Source organism: Bombina bombina, unplaced genomic scaffold (genome assembly GCF_027579735.1).
Source record: "Bombina bombina isolate aBomBom1 unplaced genomic scaffold, aBomBom1.pri scaffold_545, whole genome shotgun sequence".
In the NCBI taxonomy this organism is placed as follows: domain Eukaryota; kingdom Metazoa; phylum Chordata; class Amphibia; order Anura; family Bombinatoridae; genus Bombina; species Bombina bombina.
The window spans coordinates 141689-158185 of record NW_026511065.1 but is presented as its reverse complement, the minus strand read 5'-3'; the positions used below and the strand labels follow the sequence as shown (position 1 = coordinate 158185).

Below are 16497 nucleotides of genomic sequence, written 5' to 3'. Positions count from 1 at the left end.
AGAGTACACAATTTATATTTGTAATGAAAGCTTTAGAAAATAGCTTTGCCATTATAGTGAATTTACCATCACTTTAAAAGGCTTGGATTTATTCCAACTTGAAGGTTTCCAATTGGCACCAGATTCTTTGGGGGAAGGATTGGCTTTCTGTTCTTTATTCTGATGAAAAGAACGAAAATGATTAGAAGCTTTAGATTTACCCTTGGATCTTTTATTTCTGAGGCAAAAAAAACTCCCTTACCCCCAGTAACAGTTGAAATAATAGAATCCAACTGAGAACCAAATAAATTGTTACCCTGGAAAGAAAGAGATAGTAATCTAGATTTAGATACCATGTCAGCATTCCAATATTTGAGCCACAAAGCTCTTCTAGCTAAAATAGCTAAAGACATAGATTTAACATCACTTTTGATGATATCGAAAATAGCATCACAGATAAAATGATTAGCATGTTAAAGCAAGCAAACAATGCTAGGCAAATCAGAATCTGTTTCCTGTTGCGCTAAGCTTTCCAACCAAAACGTTGATGCAGCTGCTACATCAGCCATAGATATAGCAGGTCTAAGAATATAGCCAGAAAATAAAAAAGCTTTCCTTAGATAAGATTCAAGTTTCCTATCTAAATGATCCTTTAAAGAAGTACTATCTTCCAAAGGAATAGTAGTATGTTTGGCAAGAGTAGAGATAGCCCCATCAACTTCGGGGATTTTTTCCCAAAACTCCAATCTAGCTGCTGGCAAAGGATACAACTTTTTAAACCTAGAAGAAGGAATAAAAGAAGTACCAGGCCTATCCCATTCCTTTGAAATCATATCAGAAATCGCATAAGGAACTGGATAAACCTCTGGAGTAACCACAGGAGGTTTATAAAACAGAATTTAAACGTTTACTAGTTTTAGTATCAAGAGGACTAGATTCCTCAATATCCAAAGTAATCAACACCTCTTAACAAGGAACGTATATATATACTCCATCTTATAAGTAGATTTGTCAGTGTCAATATCTGAGGTAGGATCTTCTGAATCAGATAGATCCTCATCAGAGAAGGATAATTCAGTATGTTGTCAGTCATTTGAAATGTCATCAACTTTATGAGAAGTTTTAAAAAGACCTTTTACGTTTATTAGAAGGCGGAATAGCAGACAAAGCCTTCTGAATCACATCAGCAATAAAATCTTTTATATTCACAGGGATATCATGTACATTAGATGTTGAAGGAACAACAGGCATTGTACTAGCAGTGATGGATACATTCTCTGCATGTAAAAGGTTATCATGACAACTGTTACATACTACAGCTATCAGTATTCTATCGGTTGTTTTTGAAACAGGATCAGATTGAGACATCTTGCAAACGTAAGAGAAAAAAACAACATATAAAGCAAAATTATCAATTTCCTTATATGGCAGTTTCAGGAATCGGAAAAAAAATGCAAACAGCATAGCCCTCCGAGCATAAAAAAGGCAAGAGGCATATAGGAAGTGGTGTTTAAATAATTAAATTTTTTGGCGCCAAGTATGACGCACAACGCAAAATTAAATTTTTTGGAGCCAACAACTCGCGTCATGGTAGACGCAACCTTGTGCAAGGAAAAACTGGCATCAACTAAGATGCCGGAAATGACGAATTTGCGTCACCAAACATACCTTTGCGCCCAAAAAATTCTCGCGCCAAAAATGACACACTAAATATCAGCATTTTGCGACCTCGCAAGCCTTATTTGCGAAATTTTTAAGAAAAAGCAGTCAATTTGAAGAAAAAGACTATACCCCAGGTAAGAAAAAATTACTTCCTAAATATTTTCCCCAATTTTGAAACTGATAGTCTGCAAAAGGAAATATACATAAACCTGACTCATGGCAAATATAAGTACAATACATATATTTAGAACTTTACATTAATACATAAAGTGCCAAACCATAGCTGAGAGTGTCTTAAGTAATGAAAACATACTTACCAAAAGACACCCATCCACATATAGCAGATAGCCAAACCAGTACTGAAACGGTTATCAGTAGAGGTAATGGTAAATTGAGAGTATATCGTCGATCTGAAAAGGGAGGTAGGAGATGAATCTCTACGACCGATAACAGAGAACCTTTGAAAAGATTTCCCGTGAGGAAAACCATAGAATTCAATAGGTGATACTCCCTTCAAATCCCTCTGACAAACGCTGTACTCTGAGAGGAATCGGGCTTCAAAAATGCTGAGAAGCGCATATCAACTAAGAAAATCAAGCACAAACTTACTTCACCACCTCCATAGGAGACAAAGTTTGTAAAACTGAATTGTGGGTGTGGTGAGGGGTGTATTTATAGGCATTTTGAGGTTTGGGAAACTTTGCCCCTCCTGGAAGGATTGTATATCCCATGGACTCTTGCCAATTACATGAAAGAAAAGGTATTAGTAGTTTCACTTGACGGCAGGATGCAGAGTAACCAGTAACAATGTGACTTACTTCTTAAGCTCTGCCTCCTTCTGCCTGCGGTCCCTGTCTTTGATGTATGCTGTGGGGTCAAATCGTGGTGGACGGACACCTAGAAGAGAGCATAAGGTCAGAAGACCAAGCCCTTTACCAGCACCCAAACTGTACACTCTCTTTCTCAAGACCAGAACCCTCCGTCCAGCTAACCTTTAAACTGGGGGCTTCATTACTCAATACCTTTTTTTGTTCAGCCATTTTCTAAACCAAGCTCTCACTCTCGATTAAGCCCCCTCCCTCGAGCAGCCTCAACACTAGGCAACCTTTTTCCAGCCCTACTCTAAACTAAGCTCTCTCTATCCTGACAAATTCTTGTCCAGGATTCCACTCCTACAAAACAAAAGTGAGCGGCTCGCCATTCATGCAACATGAAGACTAATTGTCTGTCAATTCAATCATGTTGTAGACAAGTTTCTTTCCCTTCAACATCTGTACAAAAATTAAATAAAAATAGCCTTAATAACTCACCAGCCCAGGACACCAGCATCTGAGAAAAACACATGTCTGCAGTAACAGAAATCCACAGTATCATACTATTACTTACCCACAGGTGAAGGAGACATCCTTGGTTGCCGGTTTCCTGGTCTCACATCTCCAGAACACCTCCCAATCCTCTCTCGTGAATTAGACCTGTCTCTCCTCCCCATGCTATCTCCCCGAGAGCCACTGCGGGATACGGGAGCCTTGCCTGCAGAGCCAGAACGACTCGAGGGGGAAGGACCTGTGGGAGTCACACGTCTGTGGGGTATGAAAGGTCATGTTTAATAGGAAGAATTTAAATTCTACCCTGTAAGTCTGCGCTTCCTAGATCACAACTCACCCTCGTTTGTACATGGCAAGCTCTGTGGTCAGAGTCTTCACCTTTAGCCTCAGAGTACGCTCCGCGGCCCTCGCTTCCTCGAGCTGTAAAGTAACAGACTAACCATGAAGTGCCCAGCCTCGGGGTACAGGATAATTATATGAGAAGGGCTGCAGTCTTGGCTTCTTACCTGCTCTGCTAGCTGGCTGCATTCCTCCCGTTTCTTGCTGGCTGCCCGCTGACTCCTGCTTCGCTCCTTCTGTAGCTCCGCCTCTAGCGTCTGCACTGCCCTCTTCAGGATGCGAACCTGACTGGCCTCTTTACTATTGGGAATCTCTACCTCCTGCAGCCTGTGAAGAGCAAGTTCTGCCTCCCGCTTCTCCTCAGTCACCCGGTGGAGTCTGGGAAGAGACGTTAATGGTCAGCAGTGAATAGTGTGACTGAATCTACACAACAGCTATTTACAGAATATGATGCTCACTCTTCTCGCAGCCGCCGGACCTCACTCTCCCTGGAACCTTCACCTGCTGTTGTCCGTAGAGCTGCCACCTCTTCCTTCAAGCCTCGGATGACCTGGCGAAGGTAAACAGGGTCTGGCTTTCCAACATAGGGCAGTGGAAGCGGGTAATGAATCCTGTGGAGAAGAGCACAACATCTAATAAATCTGTAGGCTGGCCGACACAAAAAGGTAAATCAAATGGTACATCAGGAACCCCCACCTGTCAAATTCCACCGAGTAGATGAGAATCAAGTAGCGCTTGGAGCTGAGGGCTGAATTTCTAGTGGGCAGAGCTTGTCTGGAGGCTCCTCCCGCTTTCCTGTGACGCAGCAACTCAAGGTCAGCATAGGTCAGAAGGTCAAGGGTCACAGACTCACTAGACTGTGGAAACCAACATTTGGATTTAAACATAGAAAATTAATGATGCCACAAAAAGCAAAGGCTAAACCGCTGTATCTAAAGCTAATAAGGAGATATATGAACAATGAAAGTTCTGCCGTTAAACGGATCTATAATCAGTAACAAATACAGAGAAACCTTCTTGACTCCAAAGAGGTTTTACATGAGTCTGTGCTTAGGTAAAAGAGCTGGAGCGTTCTAATGTACCTGAATATAGTTGTATATGAGCCTGAGATTAGTATGTGTAGGAGTATGTTTATATCCCCGAGTATGGATCTAACTAAACCTCTGATAGTAACACACGCCTGAGGGTACTTATACCCCTGAGAATGGATCTAACTGGTACTAATACCCCTGAGTATGGATCTAACTAAACCTGCGATAGTAACACACACCTGAGGGTACTTATTCCTCCGAGTATGGATCTAACTAAACCTGCGATAGTAACACACACACCTGAGGGTACTTATTCCCCCGAGTATGGATCTAACTAAACCTGCGATAGTAACACACACACCTGAGGGTACTTATTCCCCCCGAGTATGGATCTAACTAAACCTGTGATAGTAACACACACAACTGAGGGTACATATTCCCCCGAGTATGGATCTAACTAAACCTGCGATAGTAACACACTTGAGGGTACTTATTCCCCTGAGTATGGATCTAACTAAACCTGCGATAGTAACACACACCTGAGGGTACTTATTCCCCCGAGTATGGATCTAACTAAACCTGATAGTAACACACGCCTGAGGGTACTAATACCCCTGAGTATGGATCTAACTAAACCTGCGATAGTAACACACACCTGAGGGTACTTATCCCCCCCCGAGTATGGATCTAACTAAACCTGATAGTAACACACACCTGAGGGTACTTATCCCCCCAGAGTATGGATCTAACTAAACCTGTGATAGTAACACACTTAAGGGTACTTATTCCCCCCGAGTATGGCTCTAACTAAACCTGTGATAGTAACACACACCTGAGGGTACTTATTCCCCCGAGTATGGATCTAACTAAACCTGATAGTAACACACACCTGAGGGTACTTATTCCCCCGAGTATGGATCTAACTAAACCTGATAGTAACACACACACCTGAGGGTACTTATCCCCCCCGAGTATGGATCTAACTAAACCTGTGATAGTAACACACACCTGAGGGTACTTATTCCCCTGAGTATGGATCTAACTAAACCTGATAGTAACACACACACCTGAGGGTACTTATCCCCCCCCCCCCCCCCCCGAGTATGGATCTAACTAAACCTGATAGTAACACACACACCTGAGGGTACTTATTCCCCTGAGTATGGATCTAACTAAACCTGATAGTAACACACACACCTGAGGGTACTTATTCCCCTGAGTATGGATCTAACTAAACCTGATAGTAACACACACACACCTGAGGGTACTTATTCCCCCGAGTATGGATCTAACTAAACCTGATAGTAACACACACACCTGAGGGTACTTATTCCCCCGAGTATGGATCTAACTAAACCTGATAGTAACACACACACCTGAGGGTACTTATTCCCCTGAGTATGGATCTAACTAAACCTGATAGTAACACACACACCTGAGGGTACTTATATCCCCGAGTATGGATCTAACTAAACAACTGGATAAACTAATTGTATAAAAGGATACAACATAGTTTGTAGCAAAGAACCCCACCAGAATACAATGATTTTTAAATATAAATATATATATATACACACACACACACACACACACATATACATATATACACCTTAAAATTGATATATAAAAACTTATGGTGCCCACTTTATCAGATACTAACAGTTAAAAGTAATATAGCCCTCGGAGTGTAAGGGCTTAACTTGCTTTAGTATAACAAAAAACTGTGGGCTCATAAATAACATCATTATGAATAATTGCAGCAATCTATATTCACCGTTAAACCAGGTTTAAGTGTTTTTAATCTTGTTTGCCTTGCCACAGCATGAATGTGTGTTCCTAGTTTATTTAATAAAGTTTATAATGTATGAATGAAATGGAACTTTTTAAAATAGGAGAATTATCTGAATCAAACTTAATTTTTCTTTGGAGTTAAGAATCATTGTACCTGAGGGTACTTATTCCCCCCAAGTATGGATCTAACTAAACCTGCGATAGTAACACACACCTGAGGGTACTTATATCCCAGAGTATGAATCTAACTAAACCTGCGATAGTAACACACACCTGAGGGTACTTATTCCCCCCAAGTATGGATCTAACTAAACCTGCGATAGTAACACACACCTGAGGGTACTTATATCCCAGAGTATGGATCTAACTAAACCTGCGATAGTAACACACACCTGAGGGTACTTATTCCCCCCAAGTATGGATCTAACTAAACCTGCGATAGTAACACACACCTGAGGGTACTTATATCCCAGAGTATGAATCTAACTAAACCTGCGATAGTAACACACACCTGAGGGTACTTATATCCCAGAGTATGGATCTAACTAAACCTGCGATAGTAACACACACCTGAGGGTACTTATTCCCCCGAGTATGGATCTAACTAAACCTGCGATAGTAACACACACCTGAGGGTACTTATATCCCAGAGTATGGATCTAACTAAACCTGCGATAGTAACACACACCTGAGGGTACTTATATCCCAGAGTATGGATCTAACTAAACCTGCGATAGTAACACACACCTGAGGGTACTTATATCCCAGAGTATGGATCTAACTAAACCTGCGATAGTAACACACACCTGAGGGTACTTATATCCCAGAGTATGGATCTAACTAAACCTGCGATAGTAACACACACCTGAGTGTACTTATATCCCAGAGTATGGATCTAACTAAACCTGCGATAGTAACACACACCTGAGGGTACTTATTCCCCAAGTATGGATCTAACTAAACCTGCGATAGTAACACACACCTGAGGGTACTTATTCCCCCGAATATGGATCTAACTAAACCTGCGATAGTAACACACACCTGAGGGTACTTATATCCCAGAGTATGAATCTAACTAAACCTGCGATAGTAACACACACCTGAGGGTACTTATTCCCCCGAATATGAATCTAACTAAACCTGCGATAGTAACACACACCTGAGGGTACTTATTCCCCCGAGTATGGATCTAACTAAACCTGTGATAGTAACACACACCTGAGGGTACTTATTCCCCCGAGTATGGATCTAACTAAACCTGCGATAGTAACACACACACCTGAGGGTACTTATTCCCCCGAGTATGGATCTAACTAAACCTGCGATAGTAACACACACCTGAGGGTACTTATATCCCCAAGTATGAATCTAACTAAACCTGCGATAGTAACACACACCTGAGGGTACTTATATCCCAGAGTATGAATCTAACTAAACCTGCGATAGTAACACACACCTGAGGGTACTTATATCCCAGAGTATGAATCTAACTAAACCTGCGATAGTAACACACACCTGAGGGTACTTATATCCCAGAGTATGAATCTAACTAAACCTGCGATAGTAACACACACCTGAGGGTACTTATATCCCCAAGTATGAATCTAACTAAACCTGCGATAGTAACACACACCTGAGGGTACTTATATCCCAGAGTATGAATCTAACTAAACCTGCGATAGTAACACACACCTGAGGGTACTTATTCCCCCGAGTATGGATCTAACTAAACCTGATAGTAACACACACACCTGAGGGTACTTATTCCCCCGAGTATGGATCTAACTAAACCTGCGATAGTAACACACACACCTGAGGGTACTTATTCCCCCGAGTATGGATCTAACTAAACCTGCGATAGTAACACACACCTGAGGGTACTTATTCCCCCGAGTATGGATCTAACTAAACCTGCGATAGTAACACACACCTGAGGGTACTTATTCCCCCGAGTATGGATCTAACTAAACCTGATAGTAACACACACACCTGAGGGTACTTATTCCCCTGAGTATGGATCTAACTAAACCTGATAGTAACACACACACCTGAGGGTACTTATTCCCCTGAGTATGGATCTAACTAAACCTGCGATAGTAACACACACCTGAGGGTACTTATTCCCCCGAGTATGGATCTAACTAAACCTGCGATAGTAACACACACCTGAGGGTACTTATTCCCCCGAGTATGGATCTAACTAAACCTGCGATAGTAACACACACACCTGAGGGTACTTATTCCCCCCCGAGTATGGATCTAACTAAACCTGATAGTAACACACACCTGAGGGTACTTATTCCCCCGAGTATGGATCTAACTAAACCTGATAGTAACACACACCTGAGGGTACTTATATCCCAGAGTATGAATCTAACTAAACCTGCGATAGTAACACACACCTGAGGGTACTTATTCCCCCGAGTATGGATCTAACTAAACCTGCGATAGTAACACACACCTGAGGGTACTTATTCCCCCGAGTATGGATCTAACTAAACCTGCGATAGTAACACACACCTGAGGGTACTTATTCCCCCGAGTATGGATCTAACTAAACCTGATAGTAACACACACCTGAGGGTACTTATTCCCCCGAGTATGGATCTAACTAAACCTGCGATAGTAACACACACCTGAGGGTACTTATTCCCCCGAGTATGGATCTAACTAAACCTGATAGTAACACACACCTGAGGGTACTTATTCCCCCGAGTATGGATCTAACTAAACCTGCGATAGTAACACACACACCTGAGGGTACTTATTCCCCCGAGTATGGATCTAACTAAACCTGCGATAGTAACACACACACCTGAGGGTACTTATTCCCCCGAGTATGGATCTAACTAAACCTGTGATAGTAACACACACACCTGAGGGTACTTATTCCCCCGAGTATGGATCTAACTAAACCTGTGATAGTAACACACACCTGAGGGTACTTATTCCCCCGAGTATGGATCTAACTAAACCTGCGATAGTAACACACACACCTGAGGGTACTTATTCCCCCGAGTATGGATCTAACTAAACCTGCGATAGTAACACACACCTGAGGGTACTTATTCCCCCGAGTATGGATCTAACTAAACCTGCGATAGTAACACACACACCTGAGGGTACTTATTCCCCCCCGAGTATGGATCTAACTAAACCTGGGATAGTAACACACACACCTGAGGGTACTTATTCCCCCCCGAGTATGGATCTAACTAAACCTGCGATAGTAACACACACACCTGAGGGTACTTATTCCCCCGAGTATGGATCTAACTAAACCTGCGATAGTAACACACACACCTGAGGGTACTTATTCCCCCCCGAGTATGGATCTAACTAAACCTGCGATAGTAACACACACACCTGAGGGTACTTATTCCCCCGAGTATGGATCTAACTAAACCTGATAGTAACACACACACCTGAGGGTACTTATTCCCCCGAGTATGGATCTAACTAAACCTGCGATAGTAACACACACCTGAGGGTACTTATTCCCCCGAGTATGGATCTAACTAAACCTGATAGTAACACACACACCTGAGGGTACTTATTCCCCTGAGTAGGGATCTAACTAAACCTGCGATAGTAACACACACCTGAGGGTACTTATTCCCCCCCGAGTATGGATCTAACTAAACCTGCGATAGTAACACACACACCTGAGGGTACTTATTCCCCCGAGTATGGATCTAACTAAACCTGGGATTAGTAAAATGTAAACACGTCCTGAGCATTTTGATTGGTTTAACAAACTGAGTAACCATGAATCACATAACTAACCTGATATAAACTCAGTTTATGAGGCTTTATGAGCTATCAATGTGTTTGTCTGTAAAAGTATATTCACAACCTGTTTAATGTGAAGTAGCTGGGTGCTTTCTCACCTGTGTAAGGGCTGAATGAAGCATGTTGCAGAAGATGGCATATTGCTTAAAGTTCCCCGTCTTGTGGGTCACATCCTCAATAACTAGAAGAGACAAAAAGGACTAACAGATTAAAGACCAGGGAGCCTGCCCCTCGCCCTCTGCAGGGTAACACAGTGACGCAGACAGAGACCTGGGAGCCTTCCTAACTCAAGTTGACAGAGTGACAAACACAGGGACCTAATAGTGTCTGCTCTCCCAACTCAAGGTGACATAGTGACAAACACAGGGACTTCTGTGTCTGCTCTCCCAACTCAAGGTGACATAGTGACAAACACAGGGACCTCGGTGTAAGCCCTCCCAACTCAAGGTGACACAGTGACAAACACAGGGACCTCGGTGTAAGCCCTCCCAACTCAAGGTGACACAGTGACAAACACAAGAACCTCGGTGTAAGCCCTCCCAACTCAAGGTGACACAGTGACAAACACAGGAACCTCGGTGTAAGCCCTCCCAACTCAAGGTGACACAGTGACAAACACAAGAACCTCGGTGTAAGCCCTCCCAACTCAAGGTGACACAGTGACAAACACAGGAACCTCGGTGTAAGCCCTCCCAACTCAAGGTGACACAGTGACAAACACAGGAACCTCAGTGTAAGCCCTCCCAACTCAAGGTGACACAGTGACAAACACAGGAACCTAGGAGTGTGTGCCCTCCCAACTCAAGGTGACACAGTGACAAACACAGGAACCTCGGTGTAAGCCCTCCCAACTCAAGGTGACACAGTGACAAACACAGGAACCTCGGTGTAAGCCCTCCCAACTCAAGGTGACACAGAGAAACACAGGAACCTTGGTGTAAGCCCTCCCAACTGAAGGTGACACAGTGACAAAGACAGGGACCTAGGAGTGTGTGCCCTCCCAACTCAAGGTGACACAGTGACAAACACAGGGACCTCGGTGTAAGCCCTCCCAACTCAAGGTGACAAACACAGGGACCTTATAGTGTGAGACAATTTGCAGACATAGTCATCTACTCACACTCAGCATCAAACTCTCCTCTCCACTGATCAGTTGTGACAGCGTCTTCCACTTCCACCTCTAGTCGGTCACCAGCATCTCGGACGCGCAGCACATGTTCAATTCCTCGGAACACACATCGTGCCTCAGTGACTTCAGGGTCATCCATGACGGAGTCTGGAATTGATAATGACAATGAGAACATGTCCTGCATTATCTAAGCCATCTCTTGCTATATCCCTTATGACTAGTAATCTCTTTCTGCAACTCCCCCTTCAGTCTACTATGTATCCGTTCCCCTACTGCCCCAATCTTAGTTACTTAATAATGCTCACTTTTTGCTTCTAGAGACTGCACAGTCCTTTATTCCCCCATGCGCCCCTCTATATATCTATGTCCTCCTATTCCTCCATATAATGTGCTCATCAGATATCACTATATATATATATATATATATATATATATATATATATATATATATATATATATATATATATATATCCTATTCTCCCATATAGCATAAACATCTACATAGGGTCTGTAGCCCTGTATACTCCCACATACTGGTCTATCCTATTGTATATATATTCTGTTCTTCTATATACTCCCATGCTATCACACAGCCTTTTGTTACTCTATGAATCCTATGCTTCAACAGAACCACTATATCTCCACCATATGCGCCATTACACCCTAATACCCAATTCTAATGTTCTGATTTCTACCTATGAACTTATACACCTTAATACATATCCCCCACACTTTTATATCCCCAGTGCTCTTAAATCCCCCCATAGGTCTCTGTACCCCCCCTTCCCCCTGTAGGTCTCTGTACCCCCCCCCCCTTCCCCCTGTAGGTCTCTGTACCCCCCCCCCCTTCCCCCTGTAGGTCTCTGTACCCCCCCCTTCCCCCTGTAGGTCTCTGTACCCCCCCCCCTTCCCCCTGTAGGTCTCTGTACCCCCCCCTTCCCCCTGTAGGTCTCTGTACCCCCCCTTCCCCCTGTAGGTCTCTGTACCCCCCCCTTCCCCCTGTAGGTCTCTGTACCCCCCCCCCCTTCCCCCTGTAGGTCTCTGTACCCCCCCCCTTCCCCCTGTAGGTCTCTGTACCCCCCCCCCCTTCCCCCTGTAGGTCTCTGTACCCCCCCCCCCTTCCCCCTGTAGGTCTCTGTACCCCCCCCCTTCCCCCTGTAGGTCTCTGTACCCCCCCCCTTCCCCCTGTAGGTCTCTGTACCCCCCCCTTCCCCCTGTAGGTCTCTGTACCCCCCCTTCCCCCTGTAGGTCTCTGTACCCCCCCTTCCCCCTGTAGGTCTCTGTACACCCCTGTGCACACAAATACGAGTTATACTCCCAGGCACAATTCCATTCTATCCCCTATATAACCCCCCTATGCTTCCCAATACAGCACTATGCATCCCGCATATACCACATACACAGTCCGGCAGTACCCCATTTGCTCCTATATACCCCCTTGCCTCTCTGTATTACCCCTATATACCCCCTTGCCTCTCTGTATTACTACCCCTATATACCCCCTTACCTGTCAGTATTACCCCTATACACCCCCTTACCGCTCAGTAATACCCCTATATACCCCCTTACCTCTCAGTATTACCCCTATACACCCTCTTACCTCACTGTATTACCTCCCCTATATATACCCTCTTACCTCTCAGTATTACCCCTATATACCCCCTTACATCTCAGTATGACCCCTACATATCCCCTTACCGCTCAGTAATACCCCTATATACCCCCTTACCTGTCAGTATGACCCCTATATATCCCCTTACGTCTCAGTATGACCCCTATATATCCCCTTACCGCTCAGTAATACCCCTATATACCCCCTTACCTGTCAGTATTACCCCTACATAGCCCCTTACCTGTCAGTATGACCCCTATATATCCCCTTACCGCTTAGTAATACCCCTATATACCCCCTTACGTCTCAGTATGATCCCCCTATATATCCCCTTACCGCTCAGTAATACCCCTATATACCCCCTTACCTCTCAGTATTACTCCTATATACCCCCTTACCTCTCAGTATTACCCCTATATACCCCCTTACCTCTCAGTATTACCCCTATATACCCCTTACCTCTCAGTATTACCCCTATACACCCCCTTACCTCTCAGTATTACCCCTATACACCCCCTTACCTCTCAGTATTACCCCTATACACCCCCTTACCTCTCAGTAATACCCCTATATACCCTCTTACCTGTCAGTATTACCCCTATATGCCCGCTTACCTCTCAGTATTACCCCTATATAGCCCCTTACGTCTCAGTATTACCCCTATATACCCCCTTACCTGTCAGTATTACCCCTATATGCCCGCTTACCTCTCAGTATTACCCCTATATACCCCCTTACCTGTCAGTATTACCCCTATATACCACCTTACGTCTCAGTATTACCCCTATATACCCCCTTACCTGTCAGTATTACCCCTATATACCACCTTACGTCTCAGTATTACCCCTAAAATGCCCCCTTACCTGTCAGTATTACCCCTAAAATGCCCCCTTACCTGTCAGTATTACCCCTAAAATGCCCCCTTACCTGTCAGTATTACCCCTAAAATGCCCCCTTACCTGTCAGTATTACCCCTAAAATGCCCCCTTACCTGTCAGTATTACCCCTAAAATGCCCCCTTACCTGTCAGTATTACCCCTAAAATGCCCCCTTACCTGTCAGTATTACCCCTAAAATGCCCCCTTACCTGTCAGTATTACCCCTAAAATGCCCCCTTACCTGTCAGTATTACCCCTAAAATGCCCCCTTACCTGTCAGTATTACCCCTAAAATGCCCCCTTACCTGTCAGTATTACCCCTAAAATGCCCCCTTACCTGTCAGTATTACCCCTAAAATGCCCCCTTACCTGTCAGTATTACCCCTAAAATGCCCCCTTACCTGTCAGTATTACCCCTAAAATGCCCCCTTACCTGTCAGTATTACCCCTAAAATGCCCCCTTACCTGTCAGTATTACCCCTAAAATGCCCCCTTACCTGTCAGTATTACCCCTAAAATGCCCCCTTACCTGTCAGTATTACCCCTAAAATGCCCCCTTACCTGTCAGTATTACCCCTAAAATGCCCCCTTACCTGTCAGTATTACCCCTAAAATGCCCCCTTACCTGTCAGTATTACCCCTAAAATGCCCCATTACCTGTCAGTATTACCCCTAAAATACCCCCTTACCTGTCAGTATTACCCCTAAAATGCCCCATTACCTGTCAGTATTACCCCTATATCCCCTTACCTGTCAGTATTACCCCTATACACCCTCTTACCTCTCATATTACCCCTCTTTGCCCGCACGTCCCCCAGTTACCTGCCCTGCTGTACCCTACCCGGTCTCACAGTCAGTTAAACCGCCGCTAATACCAACATCCCCGCCTTCTCCTCCCATTGGCCGGAATCCTCGAATCCCACAACCCCGTTTGATATCTATCAAGTAATTAACAAACGTCCCCGGCTGTCATCATGATTCCGTTCGCCTATTGGACCATACAGCTGTCATTCTTCGTATAGAGCAAAATGGGCGGTTCCATGTTGTAAAAAAGCCAATCAGGACTCATTAACCGCACAAGCCGTTACCATAGTGATCATAATAAGGCCTAGCACGCCCTGTAAGCCTCTCTAAAGTTACTGCTTATTAAACGCGAATAAACGAGAAGGGTCTAGCTGCAGACTGGAGCTCCACTCTAGACAGGAAACATGTGACCTCCACTGACTCTAGACAGGAAACATGTGACCTACACTCAAAGCTTTTTTTTTTTTTTTTTAAACTTTAAAGTAACAAACAACCTATAGACAATGATCATTCTGTAAACGAAACATTTTGCAGCTTTCTTGTTTCTTTTTTTTAAATCAACTTTAATGTAACAAACAACCTATAGACAATCATTCTGAAAACGAAACATTTTGCAGCTTCCTTGTTCTTCTTAATGTGCACTCACAGTGGTTACCTTATAAATGACAGTCAGCATAAACCACTGTGAGTGCACATTAAGAAGAACAAGAAAGCTGCAAAATGTTTCGTTTTCAGAATGATTGTCTATAGGTTGTTTGTTACATTAAAGTTTAAAAAAAAAGCTTTGAGTGGAGGTCACATGTTTCCTGTCTAGAGTGGAGGTCACATGTTTCCTGTCTAGAGTCAGTGGAGGTCACATGTTTCCTGTCTAGAGTCAGTGGAGGTCACATGTTTCCTGTCTATAGTCAGCGGAGGTCACATGTTTCCTGTCTAGAGTCAGTGGAGGTCACATGTTTCATGTCTATAGTCAGCGGAGGTCACATGTTTCCTGTCTAGAGTCAGCGGAGGTCACATGTTTCCTGTCTAGAGTCAGCGGAGGTCACATGTTTCCTGTCTAGAGTCAGCAGAGGTCACGTTTCCTGTCTAGAGTCAGCGGAGGTCACATGTTTCCTGTCTAGAGTCAGCGGAGGTCACATGTTTCCTGTCTATAGTCAGCGGAGGTCACATGTTTCCAGTCTATAGTCAGCGGAGGTCACATGTTTCCTGTCTAGAGTCAGCGGAGGTCACATGTTTCCTGTCTAGAGTCAGCAGAGGTCACATGTTTCCTGTCTAGAGTCAGCGGAGGTCACGTTTCCTGTCTAGAGTCAGCGGAGGTCACATGTTTCCTGTCAGTGGAGGTCACATGTTTCCTGTCTAGAGTCAGCAGAGGTCACATGTTTCCTGTCTAGAGTCAGCAGAGGTCACATGTTTCCTGTCTAGAGTCAGAGGAGGTCACATGTTTCCTGTCTAGAGTCAGCGGAGCGGAGGTCACATGTTTCCTGTCTAGAGTCAGCGGAGGTCACATGTTTCCTGTCTAGAGTGGAGCTCCAGTCTGCAGCTAGACTACTTTGGAATAAACGGCTAATTTAGTAATGTAGGTGCGGGATAAGTGCGCACTGTGTCTGTGTCACACATAGTATGTAGCTATATTATTATCCCATTAAAGCTTCACATCCTATTTAAAGGGATATGCACATGCAAAAAGGCATTAGATTTATATGTTATATAACATTGTATTATTGCAGTTACTTGCATATAACTGTGTGTTATCCCAGCTCCAGTGCAACAATACAGTTACATGAGCCAATGGCAAGAGGCACCAATCAGCAATCACCAAAAATGGGCCGGCTCCTAAGCTTACATTCCTGCTTTTCAAATAAAGATACCAAGAGAACAAAGAAAAATTGATAATAGGAGTAAATTAGGAAGTTGCTTAAAATTGTTGCTCTGTCTGAATCATGAGAGAAAATATTTGGGTTCAGTGTCCCTTTAAGGGGCTGTACATTCCTATTTTTGCGTTTGATTGTGAGGTACTGTCACATCAGAATGTGGTTGAAACAGGCGACCTGTACAATTATTGTGTGTTCAAAATTATATTTTATTTTGTTTATTTTTTTTTAATTCAGTGTATTTTAAATTATAGCTAATTCCTTGGTGTAATCTGCACCCAGGGAAG

At 43.8% G+C, this 16497-nt stretch overlaps 1 protein-coding gene across 2 annotated transcripts in view; it reads right to left on the bottom strand.

Annotated features, from left to right (window-relative positions):
• The window catches only part of CCDC61 (coiled-coil domain containing 61), a 45482-nt gene extending 34047 nt beyond the window's left edge, over window positions 1–11435 (bottom strand). Inside the window, exons 1-8 of one of the 2 annotated variants that reach the window (XM_053696432.1) lie at window positions 11040–11435; window positions 10018–10100; window positions 4002–4162; window positions 3764–3916; window positions 3473–3683; window positions 3304–3386; window positions 3028–3221; window positions 2460–2538 (exon numbers count right to left, since the gene is read on the bottom strand). In XM_053696432.1, the coding sequence (XP_053552407.1) occupies window positions 2460–2538; window positions 3028–3221; window positions 3304–3386; window positions 3473–3683; window positions 3764–3916; window positions 4002–4162; window positions 10018–10100; window positions 11040–11232 (1157 nt within the window). In that variant the 5' untranslated portion in view covers window positions 11233–11435. The remainder of the gene's footprint in view (window positions 1–2459; window positions 2539–3027; window positions 3222–3303; window positions 3387–3472; window positions 3684–3763; window positions 3917–4001; window positions 4163–10017; window positions 10101–11039) is intronic. The other variant, XM_053696433.1, reaches the window with a different exon arrangement.
• Window positions 11436–16497: the final 5062 nt, after the last annotated feature.